The sequence below is a fragment of the Xiphophorus hellerii genome, chromosome 8, assembly GCF_003331165.1.
Source record: "Xiphophorus hellerii strain 12219 chromosome 8, Xiphophorus_hellerii-4.1, whole genome shotgun sequence".
In the NCBI taxonomy this organism is placed as follows: domain Eukaryota; kingdom Metazoa; phylum Chordata; class Actinopteri; order Cyprinodontiformes; family Poeciliidae; genus Xiphophorus; species Xiphophorus hellerii.
The window spans coordinates 27313946-27335695 of NC_045679.1; the positions used below are offsets into that span (position 1 = coordinate 27313946).

Below are 21750 nucleotides of genomic sequence, written 5' to 3' on the forward strand. Positions count from 1 at the left end.
AAATTGGGCCTCTGTCTCTAAGAAACTCCTACTTTTTCCAACACTCCACCTCCAGGAAGTCATCACAATATGGCTCCTCTATTAACCCTTCAACAATGTTTTTACAGTGTTGCTCTGAGTTGTAGCTTCTATGATGAGCTCAGCAGATGTGCAGTTCCACCAGGTGTTTGCTAATTGCTGCAGGCTAGTCTGAAGGAGCGGCTCTGTGAAGAGGAAGGTTGGAAGCTGCAGCTCCAAAGAGGAGTTTTGTCCTCCTAGGCGGGGCTAGGTCCACCCAGGTGTTCTGCTCAGCTGAATGGTTTCCCCGGGAGAGTAAAAGATTTCTCAAACATGCATGAAAAAAAATCAAGGCAACACTCCAGGTATGTTTTTGATGAGGGGATTACATTACAACACGAAAAAAGTCAATTTCACTCAATATTGCCCCTTTAAGTTTTTTGTTTCAACTATTTGATAATTCTACCCTTTTTCACTGCTAATAAAAAAACAAATTGGAAGTTTGCTCGATCCGGTCCACTCAGATCATTGAACCCATTACCCGCCATCATCGGCTCACCATTGGATTCCCGTCGGTCCACCTGAAGTCTCTCTCAAACATCCGGTCATTCAGGCCGATCCACTGGTAGTCACTGCCCAGACCTGCAGATGGACGGACGGCCTGGTCAGTGAAGCGGAAGAAGCAGCGCAGCTCTTCCTGCGACAGACTCACGGTTGACAAAGATCTGCTCCTCCCGCGACAGGATGCTGGTCAGGTGGCCGCCGTGCAGACGACACTCCCTCTCCGCAGCGTCCCACGTCCGCCGGTGTTTGAAGTATTTGTAGCAGTGGGACTGAAACTTGGCCCAGCCGAACCCACACACCTCGGTGTCTGCACACACAGAAACACAGCATGCTAAACACACAGCGAAAGGCCACAAACGCACACAGTTCTTATAATGCTAGTAGGATTATGAATTCTCCGTCTTGTGGTTGCATCCTCGATATAGTTTAGATGCGTTTCATCATTTACTTAGCAGTATTGTATTTGGTTGGTTTTCTTCATTATTATTTGTGTTTGTCAGTTAGCCACTTGGCTACAGTCTCATGTATTTACAAAAAATGTCCATTAATATGCATTGTTGCAATTTTAAAAATAACCTGAGCTGAATTACTATACTGTACAAGCAGAGGATGCTGCTCACTTTGCATGAATAAAAACGGTTTTATTCTGTCGAATGCTCAGACTGTCCTGTTTATCATGGGGCTAAACCAGTCATTATCTTCAATAATGATGATTAGTGATTAATTATCGCTAATCATCACGATTATTGATTAGTCTGATTAATCACAGCCCTAGATAGCGGTTAATCAGCTTAATTTTTTTAATCCACTGACAACACAAGATCAAATATAAAGGATCAAAGATATGAAATATAAAAGAGGTGCAACAAAATACTATTTCATCAACAGAGGGATTTTATTTGTTTTCTCTCTCACATAAAAAGACGTGACATTTAACTTATCCATATAATGACAAGTTAAATGTAAATGTATGCTAAACAATTAGCTTTTGAATAAGACCGTTTTCAACCATATTTGTGTTTTTTATTCTTCTTTTTTTTCTGCCACAAATATAAAGAACAAATTGACAATCGTCCAACAAGTAATCATTCCATGATTGATTGAATCATCCATGAGTCAGGGTTGCCTTAGTTGACCAGCTCAAAGTAATGTCATGTCACAAAAAGGAAGTGAATGTAGTGAGTCAACGACACAACGCAAGTAACTGTTGCTACGTGTTCGTCCAGGAAAGCGAACGCTGAAAGTCAATGACTCAGTGCAACCTGATGGGTTTCCTAGAAACTTTTTCAACTTTGAATAATTAACTGAGCCTGATAACTGGGACCAACTGGAATATCTGTAGTTGAACTGAAATGACTTTTTCATAAAACGCCTCGAGGCGACATTCGTTGTGAATTGCCGCTATATAAATAAACTGAACTGAATGTCAACATTTTTTTATTTATTTTTTTACAAAAACTGTCTTTTTCGCAACAGAAAAAGTCAAACTTTGGTGAAAAGTTAAACTCCGGCTGAGCACGGTTGTGGAGACGTTGCGTAAGAACGCCACCGTGAACGGGCGCAGTAATCAGAGGCACGGAGGGTCCAGCCGAGCGTGTGTGTGACGGCTTTGTTTTGCTTTTTTCGGTCAGGCTGTGTAAATGAGGGAGTTGAGCTGGAGCCACGCTGCCTTAACAATAACCTCCAGCTGACAGAGACAAAAGCTTTCATTTGTTTTCTCAGACTCAGTTGTTGCGGCGGCCAGATCGATGCTGAAGTCCAGCTGGGGGAATAACCCTCATACACACACACACACACACCTCACCCCCCAACTCACTGAAGGAGTTCAGTAACGCACAGTTGGACTTCATTAACCCTCACAAATATCCCGTTGTGTGCAGGTCAAGCACACAGACAGGCACATTTAGCTCCATGTACAATGACTCAGAGTCAGCGCTCTGCTTTGTTGGCCTCAGTAAACAAAGCCTGTTTTGTGTCACTGGCTTCAGGATAATGTGAAAGCCAATAAAAATCGCAATGGAAAGTTGCTGTCAAGGCTTGGTGGTGTTCGCCTTCATCAGTCCATTTCCTCCTAATGGCTCCTCTGTGCAGCCACCTGGAAGCTCAGGTGAGGCCTGGAGCGCCGCCCTCTGCTTGAGGCCGTGTGAGATGAGCTGCGCCGTTCGGACGTGTTGCGGCGCCGGGGTCACAGGGGGTCGGCCTAGAACACGTCCTCGTCTCCTGGATGCAGGAGACGAGGGGGGAGGCACCATGTGGCAGGAATGAGTCGGTGCCAAGCAGCTGCAAAAGCTTTCTGCTAGAATAATAGAGCAATTATCTGTTTTGTTTTATTTTTTTTTACTTCCTGATCCTTTCCGCTATGAGAACTCCACAAGAGGACATCTGTGTCCCTGTCGCTGTGTCCACCACCGTCTGGACGCAACAAGGAGGAATTCGGAAGCTTCATCTAACGCTACACGCAGCAAGCTGCACATTTATCTTGCAAATGGATAAACTGTGCAGACAAACAATTTGAGGCTGGGGATTTCTCCCCCCCCCCCCCCCCCCCCCCCCCAACTCCTCCACCCACAGCTCATAATGAAATGGGAAGCAGTGTAAATAATGAGGGCTTCAACAATACGCCCAGCTCACGAGACGAGAAGACGCTACATGATGTTTGGTTCATGAGAATGAGATGAGACGAGATTTCACTTGAGCTCCTCTGCTGGAGGCAGAGATCGACATCTGGCCAATACAGCAGCACGCTCAGTGAGACTTCTGCTGAAGATCTACAGGGAGGAAGCAGGTTTCCTGCTGGATCAAGTTGAATTAGCCCGCCGATCTTCACAGACTGCATGGATGAGATTCAGCAGTCAAGAAGAGGAGTCTTGTGCAGGGTTACAATAGTTTAGGGTTTTTTATGGTTTAGTTATTATAAGAACATGCATTCCTATTAAATCTGAAGGTTTTACATATTTTCTACTTATCTCTGGTTTAGGGGGTTTAAGATGGTCTTCGGATTAGCCGCTACATTTTCCACTCGCTCTGAACGCTGCGGTGCAGCTAATACATGACTTTTCACCAATGGGTTTTGAAAAGCTGGACAGCAGTGTGATAAAGAGGAGCGGACAAGCCAGGTGTGAGACAAGTGAGTGTGAGGCTGTTCACCTCTGACTCTGTCTACAGAGTCAGAGGTGCCGCTTTTAGTGTGAAGCGGCAGGAGGAAGATAAACAGCCATCGATGGCTTTAATTTTCTTCTAAAGGAGCCATTTCACAGGCACTGTTCAGAAAAAGTATTTACGGTAAGTATTCAAGTTACAGCCGGTATGAATTTCATTAAAAGCTTTAAAAAATGTGTAAATAGGTCATGTTACAATGTCTTATAGACAAGTGTGGCCTACAGACTGGTTTTTTTTTTGTTTGTTTTCGAAGTTAGTGGGTGTGGCTTCAATTCAAGTGACATCAATAGTCCAGAAATTACAATACTTAGTTTTTCAGAAGCTTTACATTTTAGCTTCAATATTATTGAATAAATAATGACATAGTAAAGTTTGTGCTTTGTATATTTCTACATGAGGTTAAATTCAAATGTTTGTTCAAATAGGCTTGTTGTTTTTTTGTCCCATGACCATAGTCTAGTTCTTTTACAGTAAATCTTGAGATACCAGCAACAACAATTTGCTTCAAAAGATTGCATACCTAACTTTTGAAAAATACATGCACCTTTCCCCCAGATGTGAATCAAATGACTTTAAGCTCTGCTTTTAAGTTAGATAACTTCTTAGCCTGCAGTTTCACAAATTACTTTAGATTAGAAGTTGCACGAACAATCCTTTTACCTCGAGATATAATAAGCTGGCTCATAAATTGAAGAAAGAATGCAACTGGCCTGCCTGAAATTAGTCCAGTGTTCCACATACTCAAGCTTATCATCTTTTTAAATTTACTCAGTGCTCATTAGAAATCAGAATAACTCTGGTGGCTGAAAACCAGCAGTCAGTTCTGGAAAATCCGAATCTCAAGCGCCTCTTGAGACCTCGTCCAAACCTGGATGGGAGGCTGAGTAATGACAGAAGAATTGGACGGCAGGCTGAAACTAATCTGCAGAGGAGCCGACGCCCGGTGCTGGAGATTGTCCAGCTGCACTCGCAAATGTGTGCACAGCTCATGCAGACCGACAGACAAGTTGGACTTAAGTGCATGTGCTCATCGGCGTGTGGCAGAAAGCTGGAATCGAACCCACTGTAAGACAAGTACCTTACCCACTGACTCCCAGTCAGTCCATGACTTCTTTGAAGTCACCAACAGAATGATGAAATATTACTGTACATCACCCTGTAGCAGTGCCTTAATATGGAAGTGAAAGACCCAATTAGGTCCTTCAAAGCTTTCATCCCTCATTCATCCTGCACTTATTTTTGTACTATCTTAGCCAGCATAGAGACGGAGAGCAAAATGACATCCAATCCAAACACAAAAAGTGTTGTGAAATAACATTTACATTTGGTGCTCTGATTAATGTGTGGATGGATAAAACGAACTGTGATTAAGATGAATGTTTTGTTAAAGGGGATAACAAATCAGTCACCGGTCAGTGTTAGGTCCATAAATTTGTTCAGCTTTTGCAGCCCCTTGTTAAACACTTTGCTTCATACAGAGGGTCTGGACCCTCGACTATTGAGAGACGATCGCTTGCTCCAGGCGTGCACTCTGATTAAAATTTAAAATTTTACCCAATTGCTATCGTGACATTTTTAATACAGCATGAGCTAATGAGCTTACCGGAATTTGCCTGTGGTGTGGACAACCATCCTCCACAGTGACGAGAGAAGTGCCTAGCTGAACGAGTGGTTGTTAATTGATATCTGGAAGCATTGCCAATGCTTACTGAACGACTTTGTTAACTTCCTCCGCTGCCATTGCCAAACTACAAGCAGAACACAATTCTAAAACACGCAGAAAGTTGACAGCTACTCCTTTTGTTTGCTGATTGGCCCAGTTGAAATTCTACTGGAGAAAGTCCAGACGGATCACTGAAGTGAGATTAAAATTGCGCAGAATTGTGTAGGAACACAAAGGTCATGGTCAGATACTAAAAAAAAAAAAGAGTTCTAGTTCCAGTTCTTATAAACCTCAAATTTATTGACCTAACACTTCTTTCACAGAGCAGACAGCAGCATCAAAAGCTTGTTTAGGTGTTGTACTCCACCTTGTTCACAGAGCTCTCCTGTGTAGCTGGGTAGGCAGAGACAGGTGAAGGAGTTGACCCTGTCCAAGCAGGTGGCTCCATTCAGACACGGATTAGAGTTGCACTCGTCAACATCTGCAGACACACAACACAGTGCATTATTATTACACATCATCAGTCTCTCAGCATGGGGATCGAGTGGTCGGCTCTCTGTGTCTGGGTACCCGTTTCACAGCGCAGTCCACTGAATCCAGGTGTACAGACACAGATGTTCACTGGGCCTTTCTCGAAGCAGGAACCTCCATTCAGACAGTCGTTGACTGAGCACGGCAGTAGGTCTGCACACATTCAAAAGAAAGGATGGAATAGTCAGCTGAGCTGTGATGTCCAGCATCTGTTTGTATGTAGCTACATGTCCAAACCTTATACCTTGAACATTCACAGGACTGGGCTCCACAGAAGGCTCTAAATCAGACCAGGCCTCTGCCTGCTCTGTGATTCCACTCTGTACAGGGGTCTCCGGGTGGGACTCCAGCAAAACAGGGGAGCTTTTGCTGTCATAGTCCACAGATTCTTCATTTGGGAGAGCGTTAGCTGAAGGGTCATAGATTGGAGCCCATTGGGGGGTGGAGAGGGTTGTCTGGTCAGGGGTAAAGGCTGTTGTGGTTGGAGCAGGCTTATCCCTCATGCTAAGTGTGGAGCTTGTGCTGGATGGACCTGAAGTATGATCAGACGTTGGAGGTGAAGGCTTGTTGGTGACAGCTGAATGTTTCTTGAGATCCGGTAAAGTGACAGAGTAATGCGTAACCCTGCTGGGTTTGGAGTATATGTCCTGTGTTTCTGTTGTACTTTGGTGTCCAGGAATCAGAGGTGCCACACCTGGTAAAACAGTGGCACTAACCCCTGGAGGCAGGTCAGCCGGACCACGCTGATCCCCAGAGGCCTCGCTCTCTCCAGACATCTGCTCCGCACCTGAGCCTGTTTCTTGAGCTCCATCGGCAGTCTCTGCAACTCCGTCTGTTTCTTTTATGACTGTTGTGTGTAGAGGCTGCTTGGTGTGAAGGGTGGGGTGAATTGATGGGGGTGTCTTGGCGAGGCTGGGTATATCTGGAAGGTAATCATCTTGCCCCGAGGACTCCTCCTGTCCAGAAGCAGATCCTTCAAAGTTGCCTATCTGGGTGTGTGTGGACGTTTTCTGGGACTTTATACCTGGGCTAAAAGTTGGAGGTTCTCTCCCTCCTATCTCCGCCTCATCCGTCATCACACCAGGCAAAATTGAAGCCGGAGTGGGAACATTTCCATCTTCAGAACGCTCTTGCAAAGCCTCGGCATTTTTGTCCGCTGTGCCTTCATGGACGATGTGAGGGCCGGTCTGGGAAACATTATGGACAATAGGACCTGGCAGTGTTGTAGATGTTATTGATGAGACTGTAGATGAAGATGTGGTGGTGGTGGTGGCTGCTGCTTTTTCTGGCCCTTGAGATGCAGTAGTCTGTGGGTCTAGGAAGACTTTGGGGGCTAGCTTGTCGTCAAGGACTGGAACTGTTGCATCCTGTTGGGCTGTATCTGTGGGAGGAGTGGCCTCATCGCTGGTCTTGCCTGTGTGACTCTGTAAGACACTGTGGTCTAAAGAATGCACATTTAGATCGTCTATGTCTCCAATGTCCACCTCCTCAACATAAACAGGAGACGCCGTCTCAAACTGATCCCCTCGGGCTTCTTCTGGAGGTCGTGGGCTGAATGACACCTGGATGTACAGAAGCAAATAAAGAAGTTCAGGAAGAAGAATATTGGTTGCCTAGTTTTGCTCAAACAGGTCAAACTTTCGCTGACGTCACTGACAGACCTTAACAGGAGGCACAGATTCACGTGTGAATATTTTTTTCTGGATGGGAACGAAGACATTTAAACCTTCAAAGTATAAACTGATGGGCTTTAAGATTAGTCATTTGTCCAGCGGATGACCTTGCATGTTTTATTTTGTTTTTTTTGGGTTTTTATAGCCAAAACTGAGACTGACATAAGATTTTGCAGTCTAGTCCTCTCAGAAGTCTGGCTGAAGCCACTCCTGGTTCAACAAAGTCAACTAGTGGTGTTCTACTCATTTTGTTGTCTAGAAAACAGAACTGCTGACTGCAATCAGAACCAAACCAGCAAAGTGCACCAGCTTATAAATTTAAATAAAAAAATCAGCTTGATGAACATAGAATGTCTTTTAACTTGACAAGGTCAAGACCTACTACTTTCTTGGTTAACTGATTCACTCAACCTACTTTCAATTACAATAGAAGTAGTATTAATAGAATTGTTACTGCACATCTACTACAACAGATAGAAAAGGAGAAACAAAGGCTGGAATGACAGACTGGCAGAATTATCAGGTGACTGAAGTTTCCTCTGTACCTCATGTTTTCCATTGACAAAGCGGATGGTGTCAGGGAGGAGTTCAGAGTCTTCATTGTTCAAGACAGCCTCACTGGATACCTGAGTGAGTCCGGAGATTTGTGGCAATAGAGGATGGGAGCCGTTTGACGGCTTGTTCAGGAAATCCAAGACTCGACTCACTGGAGGCAGAGGAGACAGAACAAGCTTTAACAGAAACCGACACAAACTGGTCTGACGTAAAAACCTTTGTCTACTATTTGTACTAAAGTGTGGGCCGTGTTGAATATGATGAATCACTGCTGTAAAACTACAGTTCTCGAGGGTCCTTGTTTTTCGTCCTTTCAAAGCATCTCTGTTTCAACACACCTCAATCAAATAATTATGTCACTATCAGTTCTCTGAAGAATTTGGCAACATGCTGAAGATGCAATTTAGCCATTAGATCCAGGTGTTTTACACCAGGAACACATCCAAAGGTTGAAGGACACCAGCTCTTGAGGACTGGAGTTCAATAGCCCTGTGATAAAGGTTTGGACTACAGGACTAATAATAAAAATGTGACACATTTTGGGAAATGAACGCAAGATATTTGTGTGACCGAGTTTCATTGTCCAGTTCTTTGTATCCATGTTTTCCTGCTTTTTTCTGCTTACTACACTTTCCAAACTGTAGGACTCTTATATCATTTATAAGCTTACTGCAAAAATACTTCAAAGAAATATTTCAGTGTCATTGGGTACTATTGTATCTACAAAGTATGGTATCGTCATCATCAATTACAAATTAATGTACTTCAGTATCAAAATACACCTAAACAGTTATCTAAAAATGGTAGTTTAATGCGTTTGTCCGAGAGTGTACTTTTTGTCATTTCACTAAACATTGTTCATGGTCCAGCTGTAGATTTTGATCTTCTTAACATAACTTTTTTAAAAAAAGTTGTTTTTCTACTTATGTAACTTGTTAAAGAAATCTCACTGGCGTCTTTCAGAAGGTTGTAAAGTCATTTTTTGTAAGTTCTTGTAAAGAAACAGATTTGCCCCCAACTGCTCACTTGGAATCATGATACTATGAGAACAATCTTTGAAAATGTATCCGTTTGTTTTCTCTTCTCTTTGCCGCAGATTTATTGAGTCTTCTGTTTCCATGCAGCCTACAGATCAGACCGTTTACTTTGAATTCTGCTGGAGAAACACTGGCTGCTAATAGTTCTCTGAAATTTATGCCCTCTAATTACTGTATGCAAACTGTGATGAGCACAGTTGAAACAAGATATTAACATAAGTTTATAAAAAATAAGCCATTTTTTCCTCAGCGAAAAAATGGCTTCACTGAGGAACCATTTACATCAATCAGGATTACCAAAATATGTTTCTCTGCTAAATACCATAACAATGAGAGAAAACGTTTTCATAGACATTTTTTTTTTTTTGCTTTCTTAAAAGACTTATGGATACATGCACTAAATTTACGGTGCATTAAAACAATTTGTTTAAATCCAGAAGATTATGTCAATCTGGTAGGTAAAATTAGAAAGTTTAGCTGTGTTGTGTGTGTGCGTCTTGTTTTTAAGTGCTTGTTTTTGGACAATGTCCTTGAGGATCTAGAAATAAAATACAATTGTACTGTATTATTATTAAATGCATCTGTGGATGTATTTTAATGGAAGCACCTCAAAGACACGCCATCTTCAGTGACATCATGTGAAAACTAAAAATAAATTATTCACCAATGATGACCATTGTCATCATAGGTGAGAAATGTATGAATCAATCCGGGAACAAAAGCCTTGTAACCGATCCATAATGAAACCGATCTGATATCAATATCAGTATAGTTGATCTAGAAAAGAATTTTCTGGCAACTGGACAGAGTCCAACAATAAATATTCACATTGAACAAGAATCACATTGCCTGAAGGACTGATGAAAAAGATGACAGAAGAAAACAGGCAGATATCCCAACTGATACCATCTCAATATTTACCAATATTATTACAACTTCAACATTTTTAACACCGTGTACCGCTAATTTTTAGACATGTCCTGTGGTCTGATGAAGCTATAATTAAACATCTGACCATAACGACTGTTTTTGGTCATGGTGGAAATTGGCAAAGTCTGCAAATCTAAGAAGAGCAGCAACAGCAACTCAGTGGTGGCAGCATGATTCAGAGGAGACATTGCTGCAGGAGGGACTGGTGCGATTCACAAAATATACATCATCATGAGGGATGAATAATACGTAGAAATATTAAGGAATATCATAAGACATCAGCCAAGAAGCTGAAGCTTCGGCATAAATGGGACAATGATTGTTATTATGCATGTAAGGATCTGAATTTAAAGAAGCAGAGGTAGAAAAACAAACCTTTCTGTAACAAATTGTTTTGGTAATCCTAACTGACTTAAAGCAGGAAAAGTTTAGTCTGGATTAATGTTGTCATACAGTGAGGGGGAAAAAAGATCTCTGTCATTTTTTACATTTATGGAAATGTGTGGTTTCTGCGGTACTTCTTCTGCAACCAGCGTTGCCCCACAGCAGCTCCTTTCTGATATTGATTTAAAGCAGCCACAGATCATAAACAGTTTCTGGCCTCTGTTTGTTATGATTAAGACCTGCCGCTGCCAGCAGCTGCTCTGAAACAATGCCTGCTTTTGTCTCCTCATTAGGATTTTATGTTCAAAATGGGAGAAAGGTTGTGGGAAGTTGTGTAAAATTCTGCTAGGAGGGATTCAGACTGACATCCGAAGACGAAAAGAACGCCATGCCTACGACTTTAAGAGGCCAGAAACAGTTTCTTGTTCATTCAATGGCTTTAATTCTGTCAAAGTTTAATGAGATGTAGGCTTTCAAAACCTATGTAGGCTTATTACTGAAGTGATAAGACAGCTAGAACTGCAGAGGAGAAGCTAAATCACACACTAACCTGTGTTTGTACAGTGAGGTGTATGAGTGCTTTTCTTATTGAGAGATACTTTTAGACTTTCTTCAAACGCATGCAACAAAGCTCTTCAAAGTTTTCATAAACACTTTTCAAATTAGCTTTCTTTTCTCAGTCAGGTACACAAATATAAAATCCTTCAATTTCAAATGACCTTCTGTTAAAAAAACTCTAGAAAAGCCCCCAAATGTACTTTGGCTCTGCCTTGCTGGTACTCAGGAAAAAGCCCAAAGTGTCCCTTTAAAATTTGTAGAATTTGTATTTTTATTTAATTTCTTCAATTGAGCAAATATGAGGCAATATTTGTCATATTTCTCACTAAACAACAAGGATCGGCGTCAGGGTTCAGTGAGCTGATCTTTGGGTGATTTGTTTAGTTCAGCCTTCGGACGCGGTGCTCCATCAGTCTGCAAAATCCACAGATCATGAATAAAATGTCTCGGGATTTTTGCAAGAAGTTTGGAGGCGTTTTGATCCCACTCTTTGTTCGTGGCAGAGTTCTTGGGCTGAATCGTGAGGAGGCCCACTCTTTTGGATGACAAACAATCCCACATGTATTGTATCAGGATGTTTTATGTTTGCATAATACTGAATTCACTGAAGACCTTTTGTTCTCTGGACAAATGATTTTCCAGATGGCCCCCAAAGGATTTGGATCAGAACCTCCTGCAGAAGTTCAGTCTGCCCTTGAAGTTTCCCTCGGACAGTAGGAGCGTGCCCCTCTGGCCGAGCGAACAGACCCACTCAGAGTTACCTGCTGCGCAAAGCCGAGCAAGCTCTGTGCTGGTGGTAAGTACGGCTGGACAATAAATCAATAACAGTATATATCACAATAGACGTATGATCAATATCAATAGATAACACATCTGATAGAATATTCAATATATAAAATATTCACAGAAGTTTGATCCGGAACCACACAGCATTGTGGGAGATTTAGGCAATGGAAAAGTTTTAGCTGCTCAACCTCTCACAGCCAGCAAATCAAAGTGAGTGGTATCAACTAACCAAATCTTTGGTTACCTAGCAACAGCCTAGAAACATCCCCGCCCCCTTTGAACAGAAAGTCACCTGTTTAGCTGCTGGTTGTCTTCCTTTTACTCTTTGACTCATCATGTCAAAGAGTTGCATCATGTCGATCTGATGATGGATCAACATGATGCTGAGTCGTCATGGCGACTGGCTGGAGCATGAGGGCGTGGCAGAATATTAAGTTCCAATCCCTTGCCGTTTGCTTATGGTTGGCTCTAGATCACATATACATAATCTGATTTGCACCAAGCTGAATATGAATGACCTTTGTCGACCTCTAAAGAAGCCAATATTATTAATAAATGACATCACTGAAGCCCCGTCCATCGAGAGAAGACACAGAAGATTATTGGGTGACTCCTCCTGTTTCCCCAGCTGTAGAAGTTTAAAACAGTATCCATAATTCTTGATAATCATATGACATGCTCAGAAGCCAACAGGAAGTCTTAGCCAATGCTTCACCACAAAACTGGAAGTGGCAATAACTTGGCTTTCAGCAGAACTTGTAAGAATCGCTGCTGGACTCGTACTGAGCAGGACTGAAGGGGCTTTAGAAGATCTGCTGGGCTGTACATGTGGCTGTGATGAGTGTGAAAGTGTCAGCGACGGCGTGGCGGAACCTCTGCCGTCGCCTCGAAGCCGAATCGGCACTGAGCTGCCAGGGCCACCCACCGCTGCTTGCAGATTTGATTTGCATTTGTTATCTCTGATCTCCATGTAATTTTAGAATTAGTGCTTTCAAAATGCTTTCATCGTCTTAACCTTTTATATTTGAATTTAATTTTACCAGCCGGGTGGTTTCCAGAGTTGTTTTCATCCAGTAAAGCAATTTGAAGAGGGTTTCTGCTGAGTTGGGAGGTTCTCAGATGTGAGAAAAAAGGCCGCAAGGCTTTCCTCAATAAAACGCGCTTTATTGTGTGATTTCATTCAATTCCTCAGCCGCAGCTATTTTAAGGCTGGACTCAAACCCATGTTCTCCGTTGGCAGTTGTATATCCATCACCCTCGCGCTCCAGCTTCCTAACATGGTTTGATTTACTTGTTTATAGGAAGACGATATCACTTTTATTTTCCGTCTGTGTTTCCTGTTGGAGTTTGCAGGAAAGCAGCAGTAAAGCGACACCCAGAGAAATTAGACCCCGACACAAAGATGGCCAAGAGTCAGCGTGTGATGATTTGGGAGTGGGAATGGGATGGGAAATAACAAGCTAATAGGTGCTAATAAAAGCATGGAGTGGAAGCGCTGAAGGACAGAGAATATCGGCGCTGACTGATGAGTCTGGACTGTTTCTGCCCACCTCAGCAGCTGACGGCCTCATGCAGACACTTTATGGCCTCTTTCAACACGGCCCTGCTCTCAGGTGTCATTTCACCTGGAAATAAACATTTCCTCTGCTGCACCTGCTCTCTGCGTGGATATTAGCACTTTTTCCTGCTCTTGTAGCAACATTTGAGAAAGGGAGGACCGTTTCCTTTCGACTGTTGCTATTAAGCATGAATGACGGACTGGAAAAACAGAATCTGGTGCAAGAAGCCGGTGAAAGAAAAATGACATAAAGACAGCAAACAAGAAATGTAAAACAATCCGGAATATAAAATCTACACTCCAAGATCAAAAAAATTACTAATTGTGAAAAAAATTGTCTGTGCATGCCCAAGCGTGTCCACTGAACAGGTGAAGTGATATTTCTGCATGTCTATGTGACAGTCAGTGGTGGCTTTGTGGTGACAAATCTACGTTTGGCTTCTACACTGTCAGTGGTATTTACTAACCTAACAAAACATCCTGTACAGTCGGGCCCCATTGTCATGACGAGTCAATCTAATTTGTTGTTTGTCTCGACATGAAAAGTCATCTTGCTGTGCTGTCCAGCCATGTTGTTATGACTGTGGTGAAGTTAGGTCAAAACATTTCAGAGCCTCCAGTTCGTATGATCTTGTGAGTCTAAAGTAAAGCGGAAACTGGTTTTAGTGGGCTGGAAAAATCCAAAACATCCATTTTCATACCGTTTTAGTGCCTTCCATGATTCATATTTTTAAATTATTGATTTTTTTTTTCACCAATTTGCCATGTACATTTTTGACTCTAAATTAGTTCTGACTTGTATGCCTCCTCTGAGACCCTACTGCGTAATTAATAACATATTTTACTGTTAATATTTTCAATGTTTTCAAAACTGACTTCAACACGGTCATAACAACAGTGAGGCGGCTTTACATGGTGACAGAGTCAGGCAGCAAATCCCAACGGCACAGGAAGACAACAGGCACAGAGACAGGAAAAACTGAAACAAGCAGCTCCAATGGAGAACCAGGATGACAGTTCATGTACAAACATGGAGAAATATTTTGGCCACATTTGGACCCCTATACAGACAAATCTCACAGGAGATTACTTGAAGCATTTAAGAAAAAGGTTGTTTTTTGTTTTGATGGTGTAAGTAGAGTTACAATAAGTCATCATTGTCTTACCTGCAGCTGACTGGTCGTCCTGATCGTTCCCTGGAAGCACCCAACGATACGAAGGTAAGTGTGAAAAAAGAGAAAGAGGACAGAGAGCAGGTTATGTTCTCTGATGCAACACTTTACAGTTTCAGTGCAGACATCATTATTAGTTTTCTCTTAGACCATCCCATAGGTAAGTATAGTTAAAATTACAGTATAGATGTTGTTTTTAATTTTCATGACTCAAGAATTTGTCAGTTATTATGAATAATACAGAAGAATCTAATTGCAGTGAGATATTGCTTGTTCAGCTTTGTCTACAACTTCAATACTTCAAGTATCTGGTAGTGGAATAACCGTTTAGTAGACAAAACAAAAGAACTCAGCTCAGATCCTGTCTGTGCTGCCGGAGGGACAACGGTGACAACAATCACAGTCAATTTTTGGTGACAAAAGCATCCAAATATGTGAATGGGAGCAGCTGTTCTGGAAACTATAAATCACAGTTTGAAACTGATGAAATCTTTTACTCGTTATGACCTACATATTCTGTATATTTTTACACATTATTTCAAACTATGAACAGTGTTGTTGAAGTTGGAGCTGTAAACTTATTGCACCATGTTTAGGTGGGGCGCATCAGGGCCATTGTAGATAGAAGAGAAAAAAAAGAGTCATTTTCTGCCAAAAATACTCAAAGATTTTCTAGAAAAAAATATAGACAATTACTGAGCTCCAAAAGTTAAAATTTTTCTAGAAAAAAAAATCATAAATGTTGATATTAATCTGGGACATTTTCTAGAAAAAAACATGGAAATTTTGTTCATTTCAAAAGTCAAAAATCATTGACTTTTGATTTTAAAAAATTTGCAAATTGTTAACTTTTGCAACTGAGAAGTTTCTTTATTTTTACTTAATTGATTGATCTCAACATTTCTGAGTCTTTGGCAGAAATTTACTCTTCCTTTTTTTTCAATCTACAATGGCCCTAAAACGCCGCTGTAGGAACATGGGCATTAATGAATTGATCTAAATCCGGCTTAGCTGAATTTACAACTGGTTTATAATTAGGATAAACAGGCACAACGCTGATGATGCTATAGAGCTGAAGGGACAGAGTCTCTGCTCTTGCTGTGAGGATCTTATGTTTCCCAGGATAAACTGGCATGTTTGCTGTATGTTTTGACACACTGCTGACCACACAGTCATGTCTACTTTCAATGAGTCAACATCTGGCTTTGCAGAGCAACTGTGTTCATGTGCATATTTGAGAATGTAAACCTAAAGGTAAGAAGCTGTTAGCTGTTTTCTGCTGAGACGCACCAGAAACACGTCAGAATTGTTTGCAGGATTTTCCTCTGGGATTTCTGACAGCAACTTCTGCGAAACCTTGTGTTAAAAGACAAAAATGTTGCTGCCCAACAGTTTACAAAAAGGGCTTACACAATGTAAGCTTCGTCATATGTTGCAACACATGATGAAGTGGCCATAAGAGGGAAGCTGTCACGGTGGAAGTCTCTGCCTTGTACAGATCTCAGTGGTGGTACATGAGCCACCTGAACCGCAAAATACGGGATCGTCCTTCATTCCACAGCTAAATGTCGAGTCGAGTTTTGAACCAATTTGTTCCGTATTTTCATGAGAGTTCAATACACAATAATGAACAGAAACAAAACACTGTTAGGTACTAAAGCCAGCTGTTGTGATAGGATCTATGTGAGACAGCCGGCTGGCTACGCATCGCTGTTACCTGCTGCTGTTTTTGCGGTTGCCTAGAGACAGACACCGCTTTGCTTTTGCTTGATAACTTTGATGATGCCATTTGACAAAAGTTTGTTTGTTTCATAATTGGTGACCTAGCAATGTTTTTACGATGCAAAGTTCTTTGAACTAGTCTGGCCATTGCTTTGCCGTGCAATTCTGCTCGATTTTGATCTCGATTCACAGACAGTCTGGGCTTCCTCCCATTGACTTGGATTCCCATTGACTTGGTAGATTTTCTACCAGGCCAATGAGCAAACAGAATTGTTTGAGAATTGTAGTCTACCTGTAGTTTTAGCAATGGCAGAGGAGGAAGTGGAGGAAGGCTTCAGTGTTGGTCACGCTTCCAAATAATGAATTCACATTAACAGTCGCCTTGTTTAGATCGGCGCTTCTCTCTCCTCAGTGGAGGACGGCTGCTTACTGCGCAGGCAACTTCTGGTAAGCTTCTTAGTGTCAGACTGGTGTGTTACATACGTCACGGCCAAACGTTAGCAACTAGGTAAGATTTAAAATTTTACTTTATCAACTTTTACAAAAGCCTGAGTTGCATCTAAGAAGATTCAACCCAAAGGGCAAGGAGAGCATTAATCAGAGAAACAGCCAAGAGGCCCAGAGTAACTGTAGAGGAGGAGCTGCAGATGGAGTCGGTCATGATGACACTTGCTAGTCATGTACGCCAGAAATGTTGTCTTTATGGAAGTGTGGCAAGAAAAACAGCATTACAGAAAGGAAAGCATAGAAGTCCTGTTTGCAATGTACAAGCCATGAAGGGGACAAGAAATACATGGAAGAAGGCGCCATGGTCAGTTGAGGCCAAACTGGAAGTTATATGGTCTACATGCAATAAACTATGTGAGACAAAGAGGTTTTTCTAAGCTAAGAAAAAGATGAACAGAGTTAAATACAAGACAAAAACCAGAGAGAGGCTGCAGGACAACGACTCTAAACAATACAGCAAGAGCAGCAAGGTTTAAATCAGAGCATATCCATGTGTTAAATGGCCCAATCAAAGTCCAAACAGACACATGTCCATAATGAGATGATGTGACACACTTAAAAACTGACGTTCACACACACACACACACACTTTAATAATTCTGACTGAGCTTCAGATATTTTTTAAAAATGGTCAAAAATGACTTATAACTGTAAGTACAGCTAAAATGAGACCTACAACATGTTAACTCATGGAGCAGAGTCAAATCTTTTCACTTTAAGATTTGTGAAACTTTTAGCAACAACCTATTGTTTTAGTCCCCCGACATGATTATCAATCTGTCATAGAAGATCCTAAAACAATCCTCTGAATTTAGCGGTTACAACGTGACAAAATGGTTAAATTCAAAGGATTTGAAGGTTATGAATCAGCAAATAACGAACTGTGGTAACCCACGGCTCTTTGCTTGACTTACTCACATTGTGCAGGTGCACTCCTGCTGCAAACCTGTGCAGACTCACCTGACTGATTTCCCCTCAGCACATTGACGACGAGGATGTGGAGCGGTTTGTCTGATGAGTCTCCACTTAAAACCGCCTCTCCGTTCGGTTTCAGCTCCAGCTCCGTTGTTGGCCCTTGGCGGACCTCGTCCTTGAACACCACCGCAGGCTGCTGACCCACTTCCGGCTCGATGAGTAGGGGACCTGGCTTTGATGGGATGGCTTTGGGTGATGAGGTGGTGAATTCTCCAGCCAGTCTCGGTGTCAGGATGCTTTCTGGTTTAACTTCTCCTCCCACACCCACGTTGGAGCTCAGGTCAGCACGTACTGGCTCCCCGCTGCCATCCGGCTGGGGGGTGTCCAGTAGTGAAAGCTGATTACGGGTGGTGGGTAAAGGAGGCAGCTGGTGAGGCAAAACATCCCCTCTAATTGGCACTGACTCCAGCAGGCCAGGTAGCGCAAAATCTAGAATATCCAACTCGTCCATGGTGGTGGAAGGACTGGGCATATCTATGATGTGAGGTGAGGTGACCGACAGCGGGCTCACTGTGCCAGGCTCTGGCGTTCTGCCTCGAAGTTCGGATCTGTCTGGGTGTGTGGACGTTAGAACGTACAAACCGGATGCGGAGGAGTCGGGTTGGGATGCAGCTGGACTCATCGGAGAGCTGACGGTTGTTTCTGGTAGCTTAGCTGACAGACAGGAGGACATGAGACAAAAAAATTTTTAAAAACTTAATGCATAAAAACTGTACTTGCATAGCTCTTTATCAAAGAGCTTCTCATTACTTTCAGTCATCCACTCGCTCACATGCTGATGGCGCTGAGCTACTGGATGGTGGCCACAGCTGTCCTGCAGTCTGACAGAAGCGTCCTCTGACCACTAGCAGGCAAGGCAGGTTAAGTGTCTTACCCAAGGACACACTGGTCACCCTGGACTGGCAACCAATCCAGGGTGACCCTGCCTCTCGCCCGTTGATTGCTAGAACCCCTCATGTCCCCTCTAGGGATAAGCATGTAAGATAAAGGATGGATGAACTTCACCCGTCTTGCCCGGTGGTGCCGGTTCATGGCAGCTTTCCCTCTTTTTTTCCTAACTGCTGAGGTTAGAAATGACTGATCTGGTAATACTTTGTGGGGATATGTTTGAAGTTTTCTTGCTTCTTCCAGCAGAGCTCAGGCTGACGGTGTCCTGCTCCAGGACCCAGCAGACCCAGAGTCTGTCCTCGTCGTGTTCAGGATTTCTGTTTTGCACTGTGAAAGCAGCTCCGGCTGCACGGTGAGCCCAGCCCAGAGATGATGTCATGTTTTTTGGCGAGCAGTGGACATCTGGCCGAACTGAGCTGCTTTCTCTTTACTCCACATTAACTCTCTCCTGCAGCTCTGCCACCGCTCTGAGAGCCTGGCAGAGGCCGCCACGCCGTATAATGTTTTCAATTATACGGTGTGGTAAAGCATCACGCTGGGAGAGTGTGCTTCTCTCTGCTATGAGCTGTCCTTCTTATTATTGCCTCTTGTCCACTTCCTCTGTCTGTCTGTGCTGCTTGGGCCGAGGTCCAGCTGTGGAGTGTTTCTGCTCTATCTGTGTTGGCCTGCTCTGGGTTTTCCCCTCATAAAAGCTGCCCTCCATAAACAGGACAGGAGTGTTAATCTTCTCCTGCTTCGGTCTGAATGCGGTCTGCTTGTTTTCTCTGATGTCCGCGTGGTCATTAGGTGGCTTGTTTGTGCTGAAACACGCATCCCCAACTTAACAGCTTGCAGCTGAAGTTAAAAGTTCTGGCAGTGACGCAAAAGTTGCATTTTGCAAGATTTTCCATGACACTTTTTATGACGGTACATTTTGTTAGCAGACAGACATAATGGATTGATCAGATTCATAGTAAATAACTTCAAGCTTTATGTGCTTAAAATACTTAGTATGCAATAAAAGCACCATATTTACTTTGCTTTTGTTTAATTATCTGTGTTTTCAGTATGAACTGTGTTTAGCTTGAACCTTTAAAGCAGAACGCTCCGTGCTTGTCGGTGGTTTCTGGGAAACCGGTTTGGTTGGTGTACTTGTAGAGGGTCCGGACCCCCAGCAGGCCGCCTCCACACTGAGGCAGGGGGATGTTCATGGGGTACCGGACGCTGCCGTCAGACAGCCAGCCGTAGTCGCAGCGGCTAAGCCCCGCCCTCCAGGCTGCAAACAACTGGCCCGGGGACGCCAACACGGCGTCGTGCTTCTCACACTCCGCCTTCGCCTCCTGCCAGGTGATCTTCTCGGTGATGGAGGACGGATAGAAGACTTCACCTGCACACAGATAACAGAGGATTCAGACGGTTGGGTTTGCAATTTTCGACCCATGAAAGTCGTTTCTGTTAGCTTCAAGTTATTCAGCCAAGGGTCAGTCCAAAAAGTCTTCCATATACAGTTACAGAGACAGATGATCCTCTGATTGTTGTCTCAATCCTCTGATTGCCAATCAAACACTGAGTGCTTAAAATGTCAACACATCCATGGTCATATGTTTTTCTAAATATCAGCTTCCCTCCCCAGAAAAAGAATGAGTGAAAATTTGTAAACAAGTAACAAAAATAGAGATGGATAAAATTTCTAAAATGTAAAAAAATATGACTTAAATAAAGCACAGTTATAGATATTTGACTATGGAGACTTTTTTTTTTAAGTAAAGCTGATGGAACAATAAAGAAAAAGAAAACTACAACATAAATAAAGTGAAGAAATCACATCAAAATGTCAAAATAAAATTTAAGTCTGAAACTGTATAACATAAATATTAGGAAAAACTAGAAAGACAATGTATTTTAACAGAAAATAAAACCTAAGTGAACAGTGTTTACCCTGCAGCTCATCTACGAAGCAGTACACATCGTATCTCTCTGTGGGGTCGCGACGGCCGTATGTTCTCACACCCGGGCGGCGCAGAAGGTTGCCTTCACAGCCAGGACGAGGCTGTGTGATCGGATACCTGCAGCAACAACAAAAAAAAAAACTCTGAACCAGCCTTCCTATTTATTTACTTATTTTAAGCACAAGAGGCGGATAGCAACTACTGTTACTCACATTTACTTGAATAGCCTTTTAGAAAGAAATTTACTTTTAGAAGCAGTTTTACTACTCCATATTTTTTTTACTAAGTAATATTGTTGTGAAGTATCGTTACTCTCGAGTACAATTTCTGGCTACTCTACCCACTGTGAGTGACTTCACTGAATGAAAATCAAAAATGTTTTAACTCTGAATGCAGCAGATACACACACACACACACACACACCACTACAATTTATGTAAAAGTGAAAATTCTTGTTTGAACACAAGCTTTGTTGTTCTGCTTTCAGTGTCTATCTGCTGAACCTGCTGATAGAGAGGGACAGAAAATATTGATATTATTGACACGAGTCGGTATCAGAATGTGATTGATTCTAGCATCATAAGATCGATTCTTTGGTTTTAGATTCTCTCTTGAAATTGTTTTTATTTTTGTATATTAGTTTCTAAGCTCTGCCTATAAATGTTTTGGTTTGATTTCTAATGAGAATTTTGTTTTGCACTTTATTGATTTGGAAAAAAAAAATGCACACAAATTTGTTTCGTTTTCCTATTTTTTCTCCTTGTCGTCTTGTTTTTACAGACACCTGTGAACTTTGTCCAAAGACTCTCCTGGGTTTTAACAAAATAATTCAAAGAAAGAAGAAAAAAAGAGAATACCGAAAGGTCAGAAGTTTGTTCAAATAACAAACTTACATATTTAAAAAGTAGCAGCATCTGTATCAGTATCAGTATTGGTATCAGTATCGTTATGGAAAATGCCGATATCTCTTTCATCCATAAATTATGATCCTTTGTGTCAGGATTTGTTTCCAATTTTGGGGGGGATTTTCTTAAGGAATAAAAAAAAGGTAGGAAATTTTTTTTTTTTTTTTTTAGGTTATCAATTGTAATTTCCTCCAAATACAAAGTTGTTATTTGAAAAATGCATCAGTAGTATTGTTCTTTAGGGGTTATATGATGTTA

At 42.2% G+C, this 21750-nt stretch overlaps 1 protein-coding gene across 1 annotated transcript in view; it reads right to left on the reverse strand.

Moving 5' to 3' along the window:
- Nucleotides 1-21750, reverse strand: part of vcanb (versican b) — a 32427-nt gene that overhangs the window by 3563 nt on the left and 7114 nt on the right. The window contains exons 5-14 of the mRNA XM_032570428.1: nucleotides 20577-20704; nucleotides 19729-20025; nucleotides 17757-18425; nucleotides 14562-14591; nucleotides 8133-8293; nucleotides 6159-7476; nucleotides 5954-6067; nucleotides 5751-5864; nucleotides 710-868; nucleotides 557-639 (exon numbers count right to left, since the gene is read on the reverse strand). Coding sequence (XP_032426319.1) covers nucleotides 557-639; nucleotides 710-868; nucleotides 5751-5864; nucleotides 5954-6067; nucleotides 6159-7476; nucleotides 8133-8293; nucleotides 14562-14591; nucleotides 17757-18425; nucleotides 19729-20025; nucleotides 20577-20704 — 3073 coding nt within the window. The remainder of the gene's footprint in view (nucleotides 1-556; nucleotides 640-709; nucleotides 869-5750; nucleotides 5865-5953; nucleotides 6068-6158; nucleotides 7477-8132; nucleotides 8294-14561; nucleotides 14592-17756; nucleotides 18426-19728; nucleotides 20026-20576; nucleotides 20705-21750) is intronic.